Source organism: Oculina patagonica, chromosome 10 (genome assembly GCF_052425735.1).
Source record: "Oculina patagonica isolate OP01 chromosome 10, crgOcupat, whole genome shotgun sequence".
NCBI classification, from domain to species: Eukaryota; Metazoa; Cnidaria; class Anthozoa; order Scleractinia; family Oculinidae; genus Oculina; species Oculina patagonica.
Genome location: NC_135767.1, coordinates 17,054,088 through 17,076,146, shown reverse-complemented (window position 1 = coordinate 17,076,146; position 22,059 = coordinate 17,054,088). Strand labels below are relative to the sequence as shown.

The window sequence follows — 22,059 nt, the reverse complement described above, 5'->3', positions numbered from 1 at the left end:
ACCTCCCCGTATAGGCCATTATTGGGAGTACCCCCTCCCCCCACCCCCGGGGAGAGAACACAACACCTCGAATATGTAACATCCGTTACCGTAACTTCCGTTACCATCGCTCATTCGTAAGTGACTACCGGAAACAAAAGTTTAATTTCTATATTTCATTGAAGAGCTTCTCTTCCGTGGATGGTTAAATCGAGTCTTTCAGTTAAGGAAAACGTGAATTTCACGTTGAAAAAAGTTTTTTTTTTTTAACTTTTTTTTAATAAACGAGGAGTTAAAATAAGAAAGGTTTTCATATTTTTGCAAAAAGAAAAAATATATAAATTGTCATTTTTATATATTTTTTTTCTTTTTAGCCACGCTTTAACATGGATTTAACGCTGACCGTTTCCGACGACATCGATTTTGGCCGATTTTTCAGAGTCCTTTTGGCCCCACGTGGAATGGTTGAAATGAATACAGTTATTCCCGGGTGTTAATTACACAAGGCGTCCAATTTGTCATTGTAAAATCGTGTACCGGAATGTCCCTCGAGAGAAAAGTCTTCAAACTACAGTCTGGCCTAATGTGAATCCGATCAGTTTGGGCCATTGTTCACGAAAGTAAATTAAACTAAAAAGAGACAAAGAATAAGACTGGTGCAGTCTTAACATGGGCGGATCAGGGGTGGGGGTGAGGGGTTGCTTTGGAAGGTGATCCCTTGATACACAGGAAAATATAGAAAATAAGGACAATGATACTCGGGTATGAAAAATCTAGCTACAATAAAATTAGAATATTTACTAACATTTATCTCCTTTACATAAAACAACCCTACATCCACCTTCTTAGGAAACACCTGGATCCGCCCCTAAGAAAGTTAAACAAAATAACTATTGACTCTAAGCCTTGTTTTGTGGTTTATTTTTTATCAAAGCAAACAAGTATAAAAAAAACTAAATTATGCTTACCCTTACTTCTTAAAAAATCAAGCTGAAAAATTCGCACCTTCCAAGCAATATTTTTGCATAGCTGAGTTAGTTAATTCTCGGGAGTAAATGCAGGTAAATATGACAATGATTTTATAATAGATTGATGTTACAAGTAAGTAAGTTTTGTAATAATTATCACAAGTATGCCAAATATCAAAACATTAAACTCAAAGTTTCCAACAGCCACAAACTTATCTCGACTTGAATGACAAATTGTTAATAGGCCTTATTCGTATTCTCGGTATTGGACTGGAACTAACTTGCAATGGAGGCTAATGCAAATGACATGAAGATGTTTTTAATGATATTCCCCCGCATGAGCCTCCATTGCAAGTTAGTTCCAGTCCAATACCGAGAATACGAATATGGTCTATTACCAGGTTGTTGCAGACATCAGAGAAAATGCATGTTATGGGATTCAATGCTAAACTGCTTCCTACGAAGCTATGAACAGTAACTCTGAGCTCACCTTAAGTCATATTTTGCTCAATTTAGCGTAGTTAGTTACATTACTTTTTTTAAACCGAAATATCACTTTCCAGCCAATAACAGGGGGCGTTGGGCGTGCCGCTTGATAGGGTATAGTTGTTGAGGATTTTCTGTCTTGAACTTGTTGCTGATTTGAATACTTATGTTGGAATCGACGCCAAACAAGATTATCATACCAATGGGAAAATTTGTCTTGCATAGGTTCAGAAAATACGGTATTTGTGTTTTAAATAGGGCTGTCCCAAAGATGCTCGGTAACTTTTAGGCATTTTTTCATCCTTTTTGGCAACTTTTTTTTCTTTTTGAGAAACTTCAAGCAACTTTATGCAATTTCAAGCAATATTTCCGAAGATTGTCCAAGCCTTGCTCGAAGGTCATACGAACTTTTCCGAGTATTTTTCGAACTTTTCAACATTAACAAAATTTGCCAAAGATTTCCAAAAAAGTTCAAAGGATGCTTCAAGCTTCGGATCATTTAGCATTTAAAACTCGTTAGCAAATATGACGTTATCGATTGTTTTTTATAGTGGTGAAAGAAATCCTTTTAATTCAACAAATTTTGGCCTTAAAGTGTTATATACATATTTTTGTTGCAGTTAAATTGCGTGAGATGCTTAGAAATCTTACCTTCATGCATAATATAGATGGAGAATTTTCTTATTTAAAAAACAGCCTTTTGGATTTTTTTGGAGCAGCTTTTGAGCAACTTTTTTCAATTTGGAGCAACTTTCGAGCAACTTTTTTGTGAAATTTCGAGCATCTTTGGGACAGCCCTTTATTATAGTCTTTGACTGGGTTAGGGTTTAAACAACCCAGCAGCACCTCCTTATCCAAACGTGACAAGGGTAACCTCCAACCCACCCCTTTTCCGGTATTATCTACAATAACCTAAATTACATAAAGGCTAAAAGGGGTTTAAAATGTTTTCAAACTCGGAGCGCAAATAAAATTTAAAAGCGAGAAATATTTCGTCAGATATCATCCAGACTTCATCAGTCAATGAGGTGGTGTTTTTTTAGATGAATGTTAAGAAGTCATTTCAATGTCTCGGGGGAGTTAAAATTCTGTCATAAATTGGAGCTAATTCAAAACCATTGTCTCTATTTAACAAAGGTTTTCTGAGTTTTATCTCAATGGCCTCTTTTACCCGGCGTTTAAAGGTGTTGATTTCGGTGGCTAACACTTTTGTCTTGCTTGTGTCTACCGAGTGGCCCTCCAGTCGACAATGCTCATGAATGGCTGACGAGTTTCTCGACTGATGTTCTTTCATTCTGCCGTTTCCAGTAAACGGGACGTTTCGCCAACGTACTCCTTGTTGCACTGTTCACATTGAACCTGGTACACAGTGCCGCAGTTTTGATGAAGTCTGGATGATATCAGACGAAATATTTCACGCTTTTAAATTTTATTTGCGCTCCGAGTTTGAAAACATTTTCAACCCCTTTTAACTATGTATCCGGAGCAGTAAACCAATATTTTCAATTGTACATAAAGGCTGTTTATATAAAATATGAAAATAACCTAAAATAAGACCATGTTACACGAGGCAGTTTTCTTGCAACTTGCAACGCAGCGATGACGACTGAAAAAAAACATTGAAAGTTGCAGAGGGCGTGTCCCACGTTGGCAATTTTGGTCTGCAACGTACCCGCTTGAAATTGCGTTGCAGGTTGCGCTGTGCATATCACACGCATGCGCAGTAGCTTGTCTCGCTACAGCAGTTGCGAAAATTCAAGGATAACTAGCTATGTTCAAAACGAGCAGGGGACTGGGTACGAATATTCAATATCGATTGCACTAAAAAACTGAGCCCGTCATCTAAAAGAGCATCCAAAAATTAGTAACTTAACCAAATTTGAGAGTTATTGGTTTTAACGCATAGGTATGGTTCACTTTTAGAAATTGCTAAATATATAAGAGAGCTTAGTATGGATTGGAGGGACAGCTGTCCATCCAGCCATACTAAGCTCTCTTATTTTAACGATTTTTAAAAAAGTTCCATGCCTTTGCGTTTAAAGCAATAACTCTCAAATTTGGTTGAGTTACTAATTTTTGGATGCTCTTTCAGATGACGGGCCCAGTTTTTCAGTGCAATCGATATTGAATATTCGTACCCAGTCCCCTGCTCGTTTTGAACATAGCTAATTATACTCTTCTTAAAATTTGCATGGCAACAACTTTTTGTTGCATTGCAGGTTACAAAAATGGGGTGCCACACGAGCAACTATTTTTGTCAAGAGAACGTTTTTTTCATTTCATGTTGAAAGACTACATGTTGCTTGGTTGCAGCTGTCGTCACGGTGGCCAAGCTGGTGGACAAGAACAAAGTGTTTCCCTTCGCTGGGAACTAAACACTTATCATGCAAATTCCGCAAAAACATTTTTATCATTTTGTCCACCAACATGGCCGCCTTGTTACGTGGTTGCAAGCCAAGAAATGCTCGGTCAGTATGACATGGTCTTAACTAAATTGATCTCAGCTCCTATGCTAAAACATAGATAACACATACTTGTGTAGCGGAATCCCACGATTTCTCAAAACTCTTGATCACTTGAGCCAAAAGTTGTATCGTTTATATTTGATGTACTCGAACGCCCTAACTGTCCAACTAATTCATCAAACCTTTGATACTTTCAAATTCCTTTTTCTCAGTGTAAGAACCTGTTTTTTTTTTTTTTTTTGGAGCTATTGTTTTCCTGCTCTGCATTGTTTTGAGATTCTTTGTTGCCTTGTTTGTTCTTTGTTTACGTCACTGGTGAGTTTCACAGGTTTTTACACCGAGGATGAGTCCAAATTTCACCAAGCTCAAACCGATTATTCACTACAATTTAAAGCGCTTAAATTTCTCAAATCACTCGTATCTATTAATCACGAATTCATATCGAGGTCGTGGGATTTCCAATACTAACTGTATTAAAGAATATATGGTGAAGAAGATATGCTCACTAATTAAGACGGAATCCATTAGGAAATCGAGTAATATTAGTTTAAGTTGGACAAAAATTGTGTTCCAGAATAATTTAAATCATATTGCATTATTTTCTACTTACTAAAGATGTAAGTAATTATCCGTGATAACACCAACAACAATTTCTTATCAGAGCCTGAGAAAATAAATTTCAAAGTTCACAAAAACTATGTAAACAATAGGTAAAATCTCACGTGTAAAATCGTCATTTGAGCAATTCAGTGGAATTAAGAGGAACTTCAAAATTTTCTTATATGTTTGGTGCTTTAGGAAATGATTTCTTTTGTTAAGAAGCAAATAATTTTGGTAAATAATTTTGTCCAATTAATAATCGAAGTCCTGGCGGATTCCATGCATCTTAAATTCACAAAGCATAAAATTCCATATTCTTCATTTCAGTGACTTGTCCTGCAGATGTGATGTGGTAATCAGCATTGCCAACGTAAGCATTGTTGTTGTAACTATTCAGGTCGACCGACTTCTTTGAACTTCGCCAGTAAATGTTGAGGAGAAAAAAAAACATTAGTAATCGATCAATAATTTGAATACCCTCAGCCTTATCTAGTAAGGCACGTTCGCAAGATTTAGATTTAAATTTCCTTGAATGATGAATTTTTCACGAGTGAACAACTCCATGTTTAGTTTGCAGTTGTTTATTTTAAAACAGTTAACTAGTTTCAGAGATTAGTGGTTAGCTTTTTGGTTTAGCCATTAGCTTTCCGGCTAAGAGTATTATGGGTTGTTCCTGTTGAATTGAATTCGTCATTTAAGCGAGCAATTCTTAACTTTACGTACGCGTTCCTTAATGTCACAAAATGTCATTAACTACGATGAAATAAGAAAACCATGATCTAGTTACGATATCACCAAAAATATGCACCGTTTAATCTCTTTACCACGGTCGCGCCAAGGCCAGGTTAATGAGCAACTGACTGCTTATGGCCATTCTCCTCCCGAAAAGTACTAGTCAGTCACCAAAAGTACACAATTACTTTCAGAACTACTCCTACCCGGAAGATCAGACTATACGAACTCATTATAGAAACTAGAATACTTTTAACAATTCAGGCTCTTTGAACCTTTTTTTTTTTCGAAAAAATAAATCAGGTTTTAAATTCCAACTAAACTGTTCTAGATTTTTTTTTCTTTCATGCCAATGCTTTTCATTATCCGTGCAAGCAATCCACGTGAACATTTTATTTAAATTTTTATTGTTTTTGTTAAAAAAATCAAAATTAATTCGAATTAAGTTAAACATTCTGTCTCAAATGTCTTTTTGTTTCTTGAATCCTATTTGCAATGAATATGAGAATAGACTATTTTCGTATTTTCGGTATTGCACTGAACTAGCTTGCAATGGAGACTTGTGCGGGTTATCTTCTCAAATGCAAATGACATGACGCTCTTTTAAATGATATTCCCCCGCATTAGCCTCCATTGCAAGCTAGTTCCAGTCCAAAACCGAATAAACGAAAATAGACTATTGATTTTCGAGAACTCGATGCGTGACCGCTTAAGAGGGGATCACTAACAGAAAACTGTTTAATACCGGTTTAATGTCATTTGATTCAACTAACTGGATGAAACTCGTTCGTTTTTCTCACCTGTTACTTCTCTTGCAAGCCAACCCAACGGCAACGATGATGATGACCAGCAACAAAACACCCACAGAAACACCAATAATAATGGCAGTCGTTGGTTTTGATTCCTCGTCACTTTCTTCTGTAGTTTTCGTGGTGGAGAACAAAGGCCGAACGCTCAAGATGGTGCCATTTATCGACCCTCCAATACTCGACACATTACTCTCCATGATGGCAATAAGAACATCTTTAAGAACAATATCATCCGAGACCGCTTGGGGAAATTGTAAGTAAAATGCCAACTGTGCTATGAGAGGATCTTCTGAGAGCTGCTTTGGATAACCCGAGAGAATGTGAACCCTATCCTTTGAAAATAGCAGGTTGTTGGAAGATCGCTTTCCACGGGAACTGTAAAGAGTACAAAAAATGAATAAATAAATAAATAAATAAGTTAATAATTAATTAATTAATTAATTAATTAATAAGTAGTTTCGAAGTTCAAAAATAAATTGACGCTAATAGTCCCAAGCTTTAATCACATACATAACTGGTGCATCACAAAACAAACGTATTAACATTGATCAGATTACGAGCTTTATTTTTTTAAGAGCTTAAAGACACCTAGGTAAACCGCTCTAGTGCGTACAAACATTTTTGTATAGAGTTTTTGTTTCTTATTTTACAGTTTGAAACGTAAAAAAAAGGGCAAAGCAAATAAACAAATAAATTATGCAAGTGATGACAAAGAATTCTGTAAAGACTAAGCAAGAAGTGAAATGCAATAACCCATCAATAGCCAATCAAGGAACACCCCACTGCCCCCTTCCCACCCCACCCACCTCCCCGAGAATCAGTGATATGACACTTTGCTCATCTTTTTTGGTGCGTCATCAGTCTCAAACCATTGGCGTCTCGATACTGGCAAGACAGAAGCATATTTGATTATAATAAAAGGCCAGGAGTAATGTCTCTCTCAGTGGTGCATGTTTGTATTAAGTACTTTTGAGGCCATTCTAGTGTTTGGTGTTTATGTATTTTTTTCAGTTATTTTTGCTTTTGTTTTTGTTGTTGTTTACCTTGCTGGAATTAATTGACAGCGTGTTCCGTCAGCATCACAGTAAACTGTAGCCAGCTTTCCAACTTCTCTTTTAAAGTCATCTTCCTTTTGTTTGTTCCACTAAACAAACGAAAAAATAAAATATATGGAAGTCCATCACAATATCGGATTCCATATTTATTTTTAAAAAACCAAAAGCCTTCTTGCTTTGGTTCCTGCTTTTTTTTCTATTGTTAATTACATGTTTCGGCAAAATAATAATTAGAAAACACTAATGAGTAAAGAAAATACCTTTTTGATGTTAAGGTCTTTAACTTCCAACAGGACAGCCTCTTCCATTGTCTTTAATGATGCTGTTTGAGGAGTAATGGTGGTGGTAGAATGGTTGCCAAGTTAAAAGTAAGGAAACAAAGAGCAGTAGATACAAAACATAATGTAGTAAAATGCTTCTGAAACTAAAAATTCCCAAATATTAACCCTATTCAGACCGGGCTTTTTTTTCGGATTCCATCCGCCCCCCCCCCCCCCCCCTCTCCGTAACTTCCAGAATATTTAAGAGTGTGCCCGTGAGAGAACAGGGCAGAACCATGCAACAGGTGATACAGCTCATATCACCGATTTTGCCCAAACGTAGCATAAATGTTGGGTATGGTGAGCTATTTACTGTGGCAAAACATCAACTCAAAATATTTTATTCCCTTCAAGTTATGGCACCTTTTGCAAAAATGGCCATTTTTCACAAATTTATGCATATTTAATTAGCTAACTTTGATTGACCAGTTCCACAAGAAAAAAAGACTTCTGAAAATAAAATTCACTGCACTATATTCTGTGGTTATTAGGCTTTAAGTACAATAATTCACTTTAACCGTCAAATTTGATTTCTTCTCCTCAAACGGTCTTTTGGAAGGTACACATTTCGTACTGTTGGAAATAGCCTTTAACTAGTGCCCAATATCTCCCATGAGCAACAACTTATATACATTATTCTTACCACAGGCAGACCACCCTATGTGTTCGTGGTTAATTATTGTTGTTGACATGAGACGAACAAAAGAAATTTTGAAATCTATAAGGGCTACGGAAATAATGCTTTAGAAATAAAATATCGAAACTACATTTCGCTCTAAATATCTCAATAAAGTTTAATGAAATGTTTATCGACTCATGTGTCGTATTTTTTCGCCAGCGCGGGCCGTTTTAAGCTCTTTTTTAACTGATTTAGCCGGCCGAAGGCCGGTAAGAGAAGAAAGAGGAGACAAGGCTTGCAAGTCGGCGGCCGCCAGAAGCGACCTCCTCCACTTCAAACCGGAATTAACGCCAAACTAATGAAAAACTCACCTATCTGACGACGGCTGTCGATCGGTGAGTTGTTGCTCTATCTCTTCGCCGAATTTTAGCTTCATCCCTCCAACATTTTCCGAGAAAATCCATGCCGAAATCATGCAAACGGCTTTCTGACTATGATCGGTGCTCGACATAGCGACCAGGGAAATTCCAAACAGGCCGGCCGTTTCAAATAAACCAATCAGCGCTTGGCTTCCCGCGGCAGCCGGCCGCGGTTCAAAACCCCACCCCTGCCCCGCACAGGAGTTTTGACACGCTGATTGGTTAATTTGAAACGGCCGGCCTGTTTGGAATTTCCCTGGTCGCTATGTCGAGCACCGATCATAGTCAGAAAGCCGTTTGCATGATTTCAGCATGGATTTTCTCGGAAAATGTTGGAGGGATGAAGCTAAAATTCGGCGAAGAGATAGAGCAACAACTCACCGATCGACAGCCGTCGTCAGATAGGTGAGTTTTTCATTAGTTTGGCGTTAATTCCGGTTTGAAGTGGAGGAGGTCGCTTCTGGCGGCCGCCGACTTGCAAGCCTTGTCTCCTCTTTCTTCTCTTATCGGCCTTCGGCCGGCTAAATCAGTTAAAAAAAGCGCGTAAAACGGCCCGCGCAGGCGAAAAAATACGACACATGAGTCGAAAAACATTTCATTAAACTTTATTGAGATATTTAGAGCGAAATGTAGTTTCGATATTTTATTTCTAAAGCTTTATTTCAGTAGCCCTTATAGATTTCAAAATTTCTTTTGTTCGTCTCATGTCAACAACAATAATTAACCACGAACACATAGGGTGGTCTGCCTGTCTTCTTACATGGGTAATGAAATCCATCATTAAACTTCACAAAAATGCCACAAAATGTCTGGGGACTTCAATATTTTATTAGTATTGAGAAACTAAACACACGTGACTTAACGATTTCTTGCTATTTCATCAAAATTCACCGAAACACAGAGGCCATTTATTTGCCTCAATTTGGCATAAAATCGGTACGAAATAGCTAATCAAGCATAAATCTATAGATAACAATCAAAATATTGGCGAAGAAAAGGCAGTTAGGACATTTTTCGGAGCGTTTTCAGAGCCATATAATTCGGCAATGTTGTGATATAGCAAATGTAAAAATAGCAGCGAAAGATTTCCTTCACAAGCTCGCACAATTCAACATTTAGGCACATCAAAGTAAAGAAACAAGAAAGTAATACTACCTACATGCCACTTATCGACACACAGATGCTTTCTTTTGAAGAATTTGTTCTTCCTCGCTGCACTTCGATCCTTCGATCGATCTGAATTGACATGTACTGTTGCTTTGAGGCGCGCTGAACTTAGTCAATCCATCGTGGTTCATCCTTCGTGAAAGGTGTAAACAGGTTGTCAATAAAGTCATTCAAAGAGCTGTTCAAAGTTCACGGAAGGACACTTGTCTCAGCCAGTTTGCATGAAATAAATTTAACTGGAAAATAAACAGCCACCATGTTGAATTTCTACCTTTGAGCCTGCCGTTTCAGTCAGCGGTACGGCTGTTCACTGGGCATCACGCGTCCATCACGCGTGACCACACGCGCGATCATTTGCTTTTCCTCCGCGAGTGTTCGTTGGATGCGTTAGTGATGAAAATGATACTATTTTCAAATTGTCGTAGGGAAAACAATTTCCTCCGCTACAGCTTGACGTGTTTACCGCAATGTGATGCTGAACGAACTCTAGGGTGTTTACCATTTCTTGGAGAGAACCGGTTGGAATGACCACTGAAAAACTGGAAAGGCTTCTTTCCAAAATTAGCAAACTAACCGAAATAGATGTCGCTTACCATTTGTAGCTCAGTTTCCTGTTATTTCTTTCCGTTGGTGGGAGACCTGAAGGATGGGAGACTAGAACTGGGAAACCTTACAAATGGTAAGAAAATTTGTGACGTTCCGTCAATCTCCGAAGAGATTTTCCAGAAAAAATACTGTTCCATTTGACTTTCACCGAGACAGAGTTCTTGATTTTTCTGTTCAACGGTCGGCATGCAAGGCAACCAAATCAAAATAATTGTTTATGTTCCAAAATGACGCTAAATGGCGGTATAAAACTGCTCCGACGTCTCGGCAATACTGTCTTTTTGGGGGTGGCACCCTGAAGAAGGCAGTATTGCCGAAACGTCGGAGCAGTTTTATACCGCCATTTAGCGTCATATTGGAACATAAACAATTATTTTTAGCATACAAGACGCTACACAGTTAAATAAATCAAAATGTAAACGTCTCCCAGTTTCTTTCCAGACATTTGTATTTTTTTATTGCTTGTTCAAATTCCCCTCCCCTGGCGGAAATAGTGATTAATACCGCGCATAACGATTACATTTTTTGACCAAATTCCCCTACCCCCGGGGCATAAATGGGAAAAAATGAATAACTCAGCAAAATTGGAGAATAACGTTTACCACGGGATAAATCACTATACGGTGGATAGCGAGGTAGGTTTTGTAATCGTTTCTTGCGCAAGTGCTTTAGTTGGGGGAGCGTCTGTGCTGAACTGAACAAAGTATTCACGTACGAAATGCCTTTAGCGACGCAGTCTATATGGCGCAGCAAATATATACATATATCTATAAAGGTGTGAATGTAGAGAGAGAAAACAACAAAGAATAAAACGGGTTTCCCTCGCGTTGACCTCGAAGATAAGTTTCGCCGTCTTGCGTAGTCCTAGTCTTGCAATAAATTTGTTTAGTTTTAATGCGGGGTTTAAGTTCTCTACAAAAGTCGGATCAATTTAGTTTTCTGGGAAACTGCTCACCTACCCCTCCCCAAACCTAACATTAACCCTTAGTTATCGCTTTGGGCAAAATGTTAGGTTTGGGGAGGGGTAGGTGAGCAGTTTCCCAGAAACCTAAATTGATCCCAAAAGTCTGCATTCGCGTCTTTGTAACTCACATAACCACTTAAACTGAGTCGGTGATGAAGAAAATTATCATTTGAAGCCGCAATTCGTCACTTGCAATGTGGGCATTCAGGAAAAAAAATTTGTCCCCATAAAAGCCCTTTTCTAAAACAAATTAATAAAACTGCAGTAATGACGTTTATCAGTAAATGGACAGATGGAGAACTTTGTGGGATCCCGAAAAAGAGAGTGGGTACAAATTCAGTCTCCTAGCTGCCAAAGTGTAATATAATATAGACGATTTGAGCAGAAGGAATAGATGTACACAGGCCAGGCTGACAACCTGACCGCCATTTCTTCGAATGTCCATATTCACCCCCTCCCCCACCTCCCAAAAAAGACAGAAACAACAAAATAACAATAAACATACTAGTTTTAACCTGATATGAGATGGAAAAACTTGCTCTGATTATTTCATGGTTTCCCACATTTCAGAGCTCAATTTCAGAGCATCAAAACCGATTGCATCGCATACATTACACTGCATCCAGTGTATTTCTCTTCAACTATTTATCAAAAAAATTCAATGGAGAAGTTGAAAAAAATTCTCACTTTTAAAAGAAACGCACACTACTTATAAGGCTAAGATCAAGCCCCGGTTGTTCAGAGGGTAGATAACACCATCCGCTACTTATTCCGACGTAAACAAACATTTGCGGAGGAAAAGCAAATGAACACGCGTGTGTATAGCTGTGTTGGGCTATGTATAGGCGTGTATAGCTGTGTAGGGCTAGGCTATGTATCCCCTCTATGAACATCCCTATATAGGATTTAGTCAAACAACTATATGATGACTACACTACGTACTTGCCCAAGTGTACGGCTTTACCGCTGACTGAAACGGCAGGCTCAAAGGTACAAATACAACATGGCGGCTGTTTATTTTCCAGTTAAATTTATTTCATTCAAACTGGCTGAGACAAGTGTCCTTCCGTGAACTTTAAACAGCTCTTTGAATGACTTAATTGACAACCTGTTTACACCTTTCACGAAGAATGAACCACGATGTATTGGCTAAGTTCATCGCGCCTCAAAGCAACAGTACATGTCAATTCAGATCGATCGAAGGATCGAAGTGCAGCGAGGAAGAACAAATTCTTCAAAAGAAAGCATCTGTGTGTCGATAAGTGGCATGTATGTAGTATTACTTTCTTGTTTCTTAACTTTGATGTGCCTAAATGTTGAATTGAGCGAGCTTTTGAAGAAAATCTTTCGCTGCTATTTTTACATTTACTATCACAACATTGCCGAATTATATGGCTCTGAAAACGCTCCGAAAAATGCCCTAACTGCCAATCTTCGCCAATATTTTGATTGTTATCTATAAATTTATGCTTGATTAGCTATTTCGTACCGATTTTGTGCCAAATTGAGGCAAATAAATGGCTTCTGTGTTTCGGTGAATTTTAATGCAATAGCAAGAAATCGTTAAGTCACGTGTGTTTAGTTCCTCAATACTAATAGAATTTTGAGGTCCCGAGACATTTTGTGGCATTTTTGTGAAGTTTAATGATGGATTTCATTACCCATGTAAGAATAATGTATATAAGTTGTTGCTCATGGGAGATAATGGGCACTAGTTCAAGGCTATTTCCAAGAGTACGAAATGTGTACCTTCCAAAAGACCGCTTGAGGAGAAGAAATCAAATCAGACGGTTAAAGTGAATTATTGTACTTAAAGCCTAATAACCACAGAATATAATGCAGTGAAATTTATTTTCAGAAGTCTTTTTTTCTTGTGGAACTGGTCAATCAAAGTTAGCTAATTAAATATGCATAAATTATTGAAAAATGGCTATTTTTGCAAAAGGTGCCATAACTTGAAGGGAATAAAATATTTTGAGTTGATGTTTTGTCACAGTAAATAGCTCACCATATCCAACATTTATGCTAAGTTTGGGCGAAATCGGTGATATGAGCTGTATCACCTGTTGCCTGGTCGTCTTATGGATACACTCTTAAGCAATTACAATGATACTTACAGGATATATGGTATGTCTGAAAATCTAACTTTTGGTATACGTCACGTGGGATAATGACGTCAAATCACGCGACAATTACATCATAATGTCAAAACAACCGCCATCTTCAATCCGCCATCTTGAATTATTCCAAAACGTCATAAAACCGCCAAAAATTACTGACAAGTACTCAAAATCAATAAAACTGTTCTTAAAATCCGTAAAATGGTGAAAATAATTGCATTAAATGTAATTTTCATTAATAGAAACACGAAATTTACAAATTTGGGAAAACATGCCTGTCAAAATGCCGTTGCCATGGTGACGTCAAGTTCCTGAAACAGCAACCTAGCGTATCAAATTGTTCTCAGATAAATTTTAGGTAAAGTTGTAAAGTTTAATAGCGTTTGGCTGAATGTTAAAAAAGTTAATAGCGTTCAAAGTCAGCGCGAGCACTCCCCCCCCCCCCCCCCCCGGTCTGGATAGGGTTAAGGCAACGAACATACAAGTGAAACTAAATTGCATTAGGCGACCCATTTACAATCCGAACGTAAAATGGTTATCTAAGTGATCCTCAGATGTGGTATCCACTGTATTTTTGCTCAACATCAACCGGCTTTTTTTTATTTTAGGAGGCAGGAATTCTCAATACTTCATAACATACTATGTAATAAGGTATTAAGATTCTGAAGTAAATTTGTGAGGAAAGGTTCTTCGTCCACTCTCCGGTGACCCCGGTGAATTCATCGGTAGAGACAGAAACAAGACAAACATATATTTCCTGTCATTTAAAGCCATTTTCCGTTTTCCGTTGTAACAATATCTATACTTCAACTTCTTAACTTTTACCTTCACATGTTGGTATTGCTTTGTTCCACATTCCCGGGTGTTGGTTGCCAGGGGCGATGCACGTGACTATTGACGAGCCATTCAAACGATGACCAATCGCACAAGAAAAATTACATCTTGAGCCATAATGATTACTACAGCTGCTCATGCGCAGTAGACCGCTTGGATTTACTGTCAGTGATGTACAATTGATAACTGTTGGTAAAAAAAAAAAAATTAATAAATGAATATTTCAAGAAAATAATTAAAACAACAGTTTTCTGTAGAGAAAATGGTTTCTTTCCTTATTCTCCGAACACCACGGCGTGTGACATATATCGAGGTAAATCATAGTTAAGTTACACATTTGTGACAAACTTATAAGCGGCAATAAAAAACTGCTTAAAAAACTGTTCTTTCACAAGCCCGTCAACACATGCTGGGGTTGTCTAGTTGCCTCCGTTAGAGAAAAGCTTTAAATAACAGTTTTGATTGCACTCGAATTGAAAAATCTGTTGGAGTTCTGCCACCTTAATTGAAAGAATTTTAACATGCTATATAAGGCATTGCAGTGTTAAACTAGATGTTAAAGATCGTACTTTGGCAAGTGAAATCTTGTCCACTCCAAGTTCCACTATGCTGACATCTTCTAACTTGAGAACCAGAACCTATATAGCCATTATTACACGAGAACTGACAGGTTGTATTATAATACATTGTTGCATTCCCTGAACATCCAAGTCTTGTTCCATTGGATGGTGCAGGTAACGCTGGACACGTGATCACTGCAATGCAAAATAAAAATTAAAAACCGCAGTTGCAAAAACAGTGAATAAAAGCGAAAAGTTCACAGAAGAGATATATCTAACATCTATGCATTCTTGCTCCTTCTAAATAAAATACTACTTATTCAAAGTACCCAAAGTACCAGTGTGTGTTGCTGTGGCGGAGCTCTGTTTGCTGGGGCCAAACAAGACTTCCCATTTTGGGATCTTTTTGGCCGCAGGTGTGGCCGTTTATTTACATAACAATGACCGAAAGATCCCATTACAAAACATACAAAGTACAAGCCCGACAAATGTGAGGGGAAAACCGAGAGTGGAGGGAGAGTAAAATGGTGTTCGCATACATCACAAGCTGCATAAAATTATTTATTCCTAGAAATAAATAGCCCTTTACATAATTATTATTTAAAACCGTTTTCCTTGTAATTGCACTGTCAAGACTTTAACGTTTCCAGTCTACCTTCACATGTGGGAGTTGTATCGTTCCAAACTCCCGGATGTTGGTTACCAGGGGCAACGCACACGACTGCTGACGAGCCATTCAAACGATAACCAATCGTACAAGAAAAGTTACATTTTGAGCCATAATGATTATCACAGCTGCTCATGCGCAGTGGACTGCTTGGATTTACAGTCAGCGATGTACAATTGATAACTGGTGGAAAAAATAATTTAAAGAATGAGTATTTCAAGGCAATAAGTAAAACAACAGGTTGCAATGGCAACGTCAAAAATCAGGGACACTCAGTTGTCATATCAAAATTTCCACGAGAGATGAGAACGGCTACTGAAAGCTTTATCATCGCATCATCGTTTCACAATTGCAAAAAATACCTCAAAGGGGAAGGGAGGTGGGGGGGGGGGGGGGGGGCGTCAACCCACTCCCGGCCCTCGGTTTGTGCAAAAACTAAAACAACAATTTTCTGTAAAGAAAAAAGGTTTTTGTTCTAGTGCACAAGACATCCCGGCGTGTGACAGATATTGGTAGATCATAGCCAGATTAAATGTAGGGGTCATGATTATAAGAGACAATAGCAACTGGTCGACAAACCGTTTTCTGCTAAGCCCGTAAACGCATGCTGGTGTTGCTTACTTGTCTCTCTTTCAAAAAACCTCTACAACAACGTTCTAGTTGCACTCGAATCGAAAAATCTGTTTACAGTATATGTTTCGCCACCTTTATATTTTTATGAATTTCTAAACGCTATTTAAGGTATCGGCAAGTGCTAATATCTTACTTTGACAAGTGAAATCTTGTCCACTCCAAGTTTCATTTTGTTGACATCTCCTTACTTGAGAACCAGATCCTATATAGCCATTATTACACGAGAACTGGCAGCTTGTATTATAATACATTGTTGCATTCCCTGGGCATCCAAGTCTTGTTCCATTGGACGGTGCAGGTAACGCTGGACACGTGATCGCTACAGGCATAACATTAGAAATCGAATTTAAGAAAATTATGAACATATATATTCTTTGTGGAGACAAAAACAATATATTAGCTGTCACTGAAAACTGTTTTCCATATAATGACATTGTCAAAACTCAAACGTTTTCAGTTTACCTTCACATGTGGGAATTGTGTTGTTCCACACTCCCGGATGTTGGTTACCAGGGGCAACACACTTGACTGCTGACGAACCGTTCAAACGAAAACCAGTCGCACAAGAAAAGTTACATATTGAGCCATAATGATTATCACAACTGCTCATGCGCAGTGGACTGCTTGGAGTTACAGTCAGCGATGTACAATTGATAACTGTTGGAAAAAAAAAATTAAAGAATGAGTATTTCAAGGCAATAATTAAAACAACATTTTTTTCGGTAAGCAAACGTTTCCCGTCGCTGTCCTCAAGAGATCCCGGTGAGTGACAGATATTGGTGGATCTTAGCCAAGTTACACGTTCGGGGCAAGCCTATATGCCACAATAGGAACTGCTCAAAAAACTGTTCTTAAAGAATTTTGTCAAAAAAGACGACATTTAGCCAAACGTGCATGTAATTATAAAGTTGCAATGGCAACGTCAAAAATCAGGGACGCTCAGTCGACATACCAAAATTTCCACAAGAGATGAATGAACGGCTATTGAGAACTTCAGCATCGCATCACCGTTTCAAAATTGCAAAAAAAAAAAAAAAAAAAAAAATACTTCAAAAGGGGGTGCGGGGGATAACGCCCACCCACTCCCGGCCCTCGGTATATCCAAGAACTAAAACAACAGTTTTCTGTAAAGAAAAAAAGGTTTCTGTTCTAGTACACAGGACATCCCGGCGTGTGACAGATATTTGTAAATCATAGCTAATCTACACGTAAAAGGCGTGGTTATAAGTGACATTATTATACAATAAAATTACATTGAAACTTATGACTGGTCAAGATCATTCAGTCAATATACAGTAGCAAGTGAACTTGACATGATAACCCAATATCTGCAGCAGATTTTGGGTTATCATGTCAAGTTCAAAGTCCGCCTAGTTTCCAACCCCCTCGTCCGTGTCAAACTTTTGAAGATATGGCTGAGCGATTCGCCTCCGTTTCCAAAGAGGAATTGAATGTTTTGATCGAGCATAAAAATTCTAAAAACACCAAGAGAACGACAAAAACAAGTGTAAAAATTCTGAATGATTATTTGTGGGAAAAGAACCTGGAGGAACCACAAAATAAAACCGCTAGAAAAAGTGATGGTAAATTGTTTGAAAACGTATAATAAAACAATTATTGAATAACGTTTTTCGCATGATATCGTGTTCGGCTGAGGCAGATAACATAGACACTAGGATTTTATAATTCACGATATCATGCTCAACCTCGTCCAATAATTGCTTAATAGCAACTGCTCAACAAACCGTTGTCTGCTAAGCCGGTAAACACATGCTGGGGTTGCTTAGTTGTCTCTGTTTCTAAATAAATCTCTACAAGAATGTTTTGATGGCGCTCACCTTATTTTTATGAATTTTGTTAACGCTGTATAAGGTATCAAAAAGTGCTAATATCATACTTTGACAGGTGAAATCTTGTCCACTCCAAGTTCTATTTTGTTGGCATCTTCTTACTTGAGAACCAAACCTTACATAACCATTATTACAGGAGAACTGGCAGCTTGTATTATAAAATATTGTTGCATTCCCTGGGCATCCAAGTCTTGTTCCATTGGATGGTGCAGGTAACTGTAATGAAATCAGTACATTAACTGTTAATTATGTACGTATAATTAACCCTTTCTCTACGTCACTGATCACTTGCTGTAAGTCTGGACTGAATGAATAAACACCATAAAACGTAAACAGTTCAGTCTGATCGATTTCTCTAAAACTGGTGCCGAGACCCGGGATTAAAATGTCAAAGGAAGAACTAAAACACAACAGGGCAGTCAGAGGGGCATACAAAGGTCATTGTAACCAAGACATCAAACGCGCGGAACGTCTTATGACCGATACTGAAGGCGGCATAAATATCACAGAACTGAAAGCAATTGGAGAACGTCTCTCAAGGAGATTGGACGAAATCAAGGCTATGGATACCGCGATCTTGAACGCATTGCAAACAGACGAAGAGATAAGCGAAGAAACCGAGCAAGCATTGACGTTCCAGGACGACATCCATTATTGGATAGTAAAAATTAAAGAATTTGTCACAGACGGGTACCATCCGGTGAGTACGTTCCAAAACAAACCAACACCTAGAGCTCACACTGCTCACATCAACCTTCCAAAACTACAAATCCACCCCTTTGATGGAAACCCACTTGAATGGCTAACGTTTTGGGATAGTTATAGTAACGCAGTGCACAATAATCAGGAACTGAACAATATTGACAAAATGAACTATTTGAAAGGTCTGATAACCTGCAACGCAGCGCGCGCAATTTCAGGGCTTCCAATGACATCACAAAACTATGAAAAAGCCATTGAAATACTGAAAGAACGTTTTGGAAGGAACCAAGTTCTAATCAACGCGCACATGGAATCGCTTTCAAAAATCAGCGCGCCCTCAGCTGATGTGCAGCAATTACGACAATTTTATGATAGCTGCGAGAGCAACATTCGTGCCTTAGAAACGCTGGGAGTCCAGACAGACTCATATGGAAGCCTGTTAATCCCAATACTGCTAAAGAAATTACCGGAACAATTACGTTGTACAATATTCAGAACAAATCCTCAGGCAGATTGTTCCCTAAATGATCTACGAACAGCGCTTTGCCATGAAATAGACACAAGGGAAAAGAGTCAACTTACACAGGAAAACGATACAAGCTGGACACGTGATCGCTACAATTTTAAACCAAAACAAAGAAATAGCATTAGAAATCGACTTTATAAAATTATAAACTTCAAATAAATAAAAGAACAGCTACAAGTTCTATGTGTGGAGACAAAAATAATATTTTAGCTATCAATGAAAGACGTTTACCATGTAATGACATTGCTAAAGCTCAAACGTTTCCAGTTTACCTTCACATGTGGGAATTGTGTTGTTCCACACTCCAGGATGTTGGTTGCCAGGGGCAACGCACGTGACTGTTGACGAGCCGTTCAAACGATGACCAATCGTACAGGAAAAGTTACATTTCGAGCCATAATGATTGTCACAGCTACTCATGCGCAGTGGACCACTTGGATTTACTGTCAACGACGTACAATTGATAACTGTTGGTAAGATAATGCAATGAAACAATAATTCGAGATTAATGTTGAAAGGAACTACAGTCAACTCTCTTTTAACGGACACCTCTATAAGACAGACACCACCATAAGACGAAAAAGCCTGGTTCTGGTCCCTACCGTTTTTCAATCTTTTTACTATAAGAGAACTCTTTGTAAGACGGACACCTCTCTAAGACTGACAACGGACGCTTTAAAACCGCCAACGGACACGCACACAAAGTTAATTTCAGTGAATAATACTTCAAAACTTGTGTTCGACATATAGCATAGTAGTTCAGCGCCTTTAGAATACCAAACTTACCAAAAACAATTCGCTAAAACGCATTACTTCTCTGCTTTAATTTGTATATTGGCACCAAAGTTTTATTTTTCTACTTACAGTATTACCGTTTGTTATTTACAAACAAGTCGAATTTCTGATATTATTTTTGTTTCACTTTATAGGTTTTGCTAACGTTAGCGACTAAAAACAGACGTGTATTCGTTGTGCATAGCCGTTTAGTCTTATCGTCTCAAAATTTCTGTTGTCACGTTACCACGACTCTCTTTAAGGCACACACCTCTCTAAGACGGACAGTTGGGGTCGGTCCCGACGATGTCCGTCTTAGAGAGAGTTGATTGTATTAACTGTATTGGCGTGCGACCAATATTGGTAGATCACAGTCAAATAACAGGTTTGGTACAAACTTGAAAGCGAAACAAACAAAAGCTTCAAATTGTTTTTGTTTGTATTTTTTTTTCTGAGCCCGTAAACTCATGCTGGGACTGTTCAATAGCCTCTGTAAATTTGAAAGGAATTCGGAAGGCTATATAAACTGTGATATGTTGCAAAGTGCAAAAAATCATACTTTGGCAAGTAAAGTCGTTTCCACTCCAAGTTCCATCGTGTTGACATGTTCTTACTGCAGAACCAGACCCTGTGTAGCCATTATTACACGAGAACTGACACTCTGTAGAATAATTCATTGCTGCATTCCCTGAGCATCCAAGTCTTGCTCCATTGGACGGTTCAGGTAACGCTGGACACGTGATCACTGCAATATCAAACAATAAAGGAATGAAAACTTAAGCAACAGATCACGGTTTAATTTTCAGAGTGGGGCTCAAATACTATTTGAGGTCAGTCATTAACGTAACGGTGTTATTTACCTTCACATGTAGGTATTGATTTGTTCCACACTCCAGGATATTGGTTACCAGGGGCAACGCACGTGACTACTGACGAACCATTCAAACGATAACCAATCGTACAAGAAAAGTTGCATTCCGCCCCATAATGATTATCACAACTGCTCATGCGCGATGGACTGCTTGGATCTACTGTCAGCGACGTGCAATTGATAACTGTTTGAAAGAATATTTTAATGAATAAATAATTTAACGAGCTACGAAAGAGTATAGGTAAGGCAATAATTATACTGAACAGTTTTCTGTTAAGTAATGATTCGCACAAGACGTAGGCATCCGAAATCCAAAGCTGTCAACAGCTAATCCATTAATTGAATTAAATTCTTGGCCTTTGTTTGGCTGAAAAGTCAAAATTGGCGTAAAAATGGCTTTGAAATTAAATTTTGTTCTATTTTTGGCGATAAACTAGGTCCCAGCATCATTTTCATTGTATATACCGAGTTTCGTTACCATGGGATATGGGGAACTGGCTCTAATCGAGAAGAATTGTCTTTTCATATCGGCCGCCATATTGGATCGAGACATCAGCGTGAAGTTCTCACCTTGATATCAGCATTTTTCGCTAAAATTTCAGTATCTTTTTTGAGTTTAAAACTAATAGAAGCTGAATAGACAGATATTATTTAATTTTCGGAATGTAAAACGTAATTTAAAGTGAAGAATGCCTCCAAACGCTTCGTGTTGCTGTCCGCAACATAACACGTGGGGAAATTCCGATAAGAGCATTTGAAGCGCTCACAAACCTCAATATGGCTTCCACACAGCTTACAAATCGTCATTTCCAGCAAATGATGGAATCTGCGACCGGGCTACAGCACCTGGATATTTCCAACTGCCCAGCGCTGGAACAAATCGCCATTTTCAAGGCCAAAGAAAACATAGGAGAACTGGTGAACATCGCGATCTCCGGGAATACGCAATTCACTATTCTCGCCATCGCGTGTTTGTGCTCCTGTCCTGAACTTGTGACGATAGAAGCACATGGGCTCGAGTTCAGCGCAGAAGAACTCTTTTTTTTATCTAAGACATTCTACACAATTGGAAGCGGCGAGTTACGTCTTGAAATGGAGGAAGGATGCAATGCTATGGACGTCGTGAACTCATTTCAACGTGAAATCTTTTATTAAGAACTTTTATTGACATTTTTTCAAGAACATTTGTGAGGTGATGGCAAACAAATTGTGGCTTTTGCTGTCTTTTCTTTTTGTGGATACATATTTAGTCTAGTTTCAGTTTGATGGTGCGCGCAACAACACGCGCGCTTGTTGACAGATCAGTGACGAAGAACAATGAAGGCGGCTACTT

At 38.4% G+C, this 22,059-nt stretch overlaps 3 protein-coding genes across 3 annotated transcripts in view; all 3 read right to left on the bottom strand.

Annotated features, from left to right (window-relative positions):
- Positions 1-4,552: 4,552 nt before the first annotated feature.
- On the bottom strand, positions 4,553-14,148 carry LOC144629192 (uncharacterized). Its single transcript, XM_078487410.1, has 5 exons — positions 14,135-14,148; positions 7,355-7,416; positions 7,083-7,183; positions 6,031-6,414; positions 4,553-4,914 (listed from the first exon to the last, which is right to left on the bottom strand). Exons 2-5 carry the CDS (start codon positions 7,400-7,402, stop codon positions 4,791-4,793), a joined length of 657 nt encoding a protein of 218 aa, XP_078343536.1. The 5' UTR covers positions 7,403-7,416; positions 14,135-14,148; the 3' UTR covers positions 4,553-4,790.
- LOC144628750 (E-selectin-like) lies at positions 14,124-17,913 on the bottom strand. Its single transcript, XM_078486870.1, has 4 exons — positions 17,901-17,913; positions 15,359-15,553; positions 14,713-14,898; positions 14,124-14,329 (listed from the first exon to the last, which is right to left on the bottom strand). The coding sequence occupies exons 2-4, from the start codon at positions 15,504-15,506 to the stop codon at positions 14,124-14,126; spliced, it is 540 nt and encodes a 179-aa protein (XP_078342996.1). The 5' UTR covers positions 15,507-15,553; positions 17,901-17,913.
- Positions 17,914-19,274: 1,361 nt separating this feature from the next.
- The window catches only part of LOC144628978 (uncharacterized), a 135,997-nt gene continuing 133,212 nt past the window's right edge, over positions 19,275-22,059 (bottom strand). Inside the window, exons 11-13 of the mRNA XM_078487115.1 lie at positions 20,716-20,910; positions 20,415-20,600; positions 19,275-19,548 (exon numbers count right to left, since the gene is read on the bottom strand). Of these exons, the coding sequence (XP_078343241.1) occupies positions 19,328-19,548; positions 20,415-20,600; positions 20,716-20,910 (602 nt within the window). The 3' untranslated portion in view covers positions 19,275-19,327. The remainder of the gene's footprint in view (positions 19,549-20,414; positions 20,601-20,715; positions 20,911-22,059) is intronic.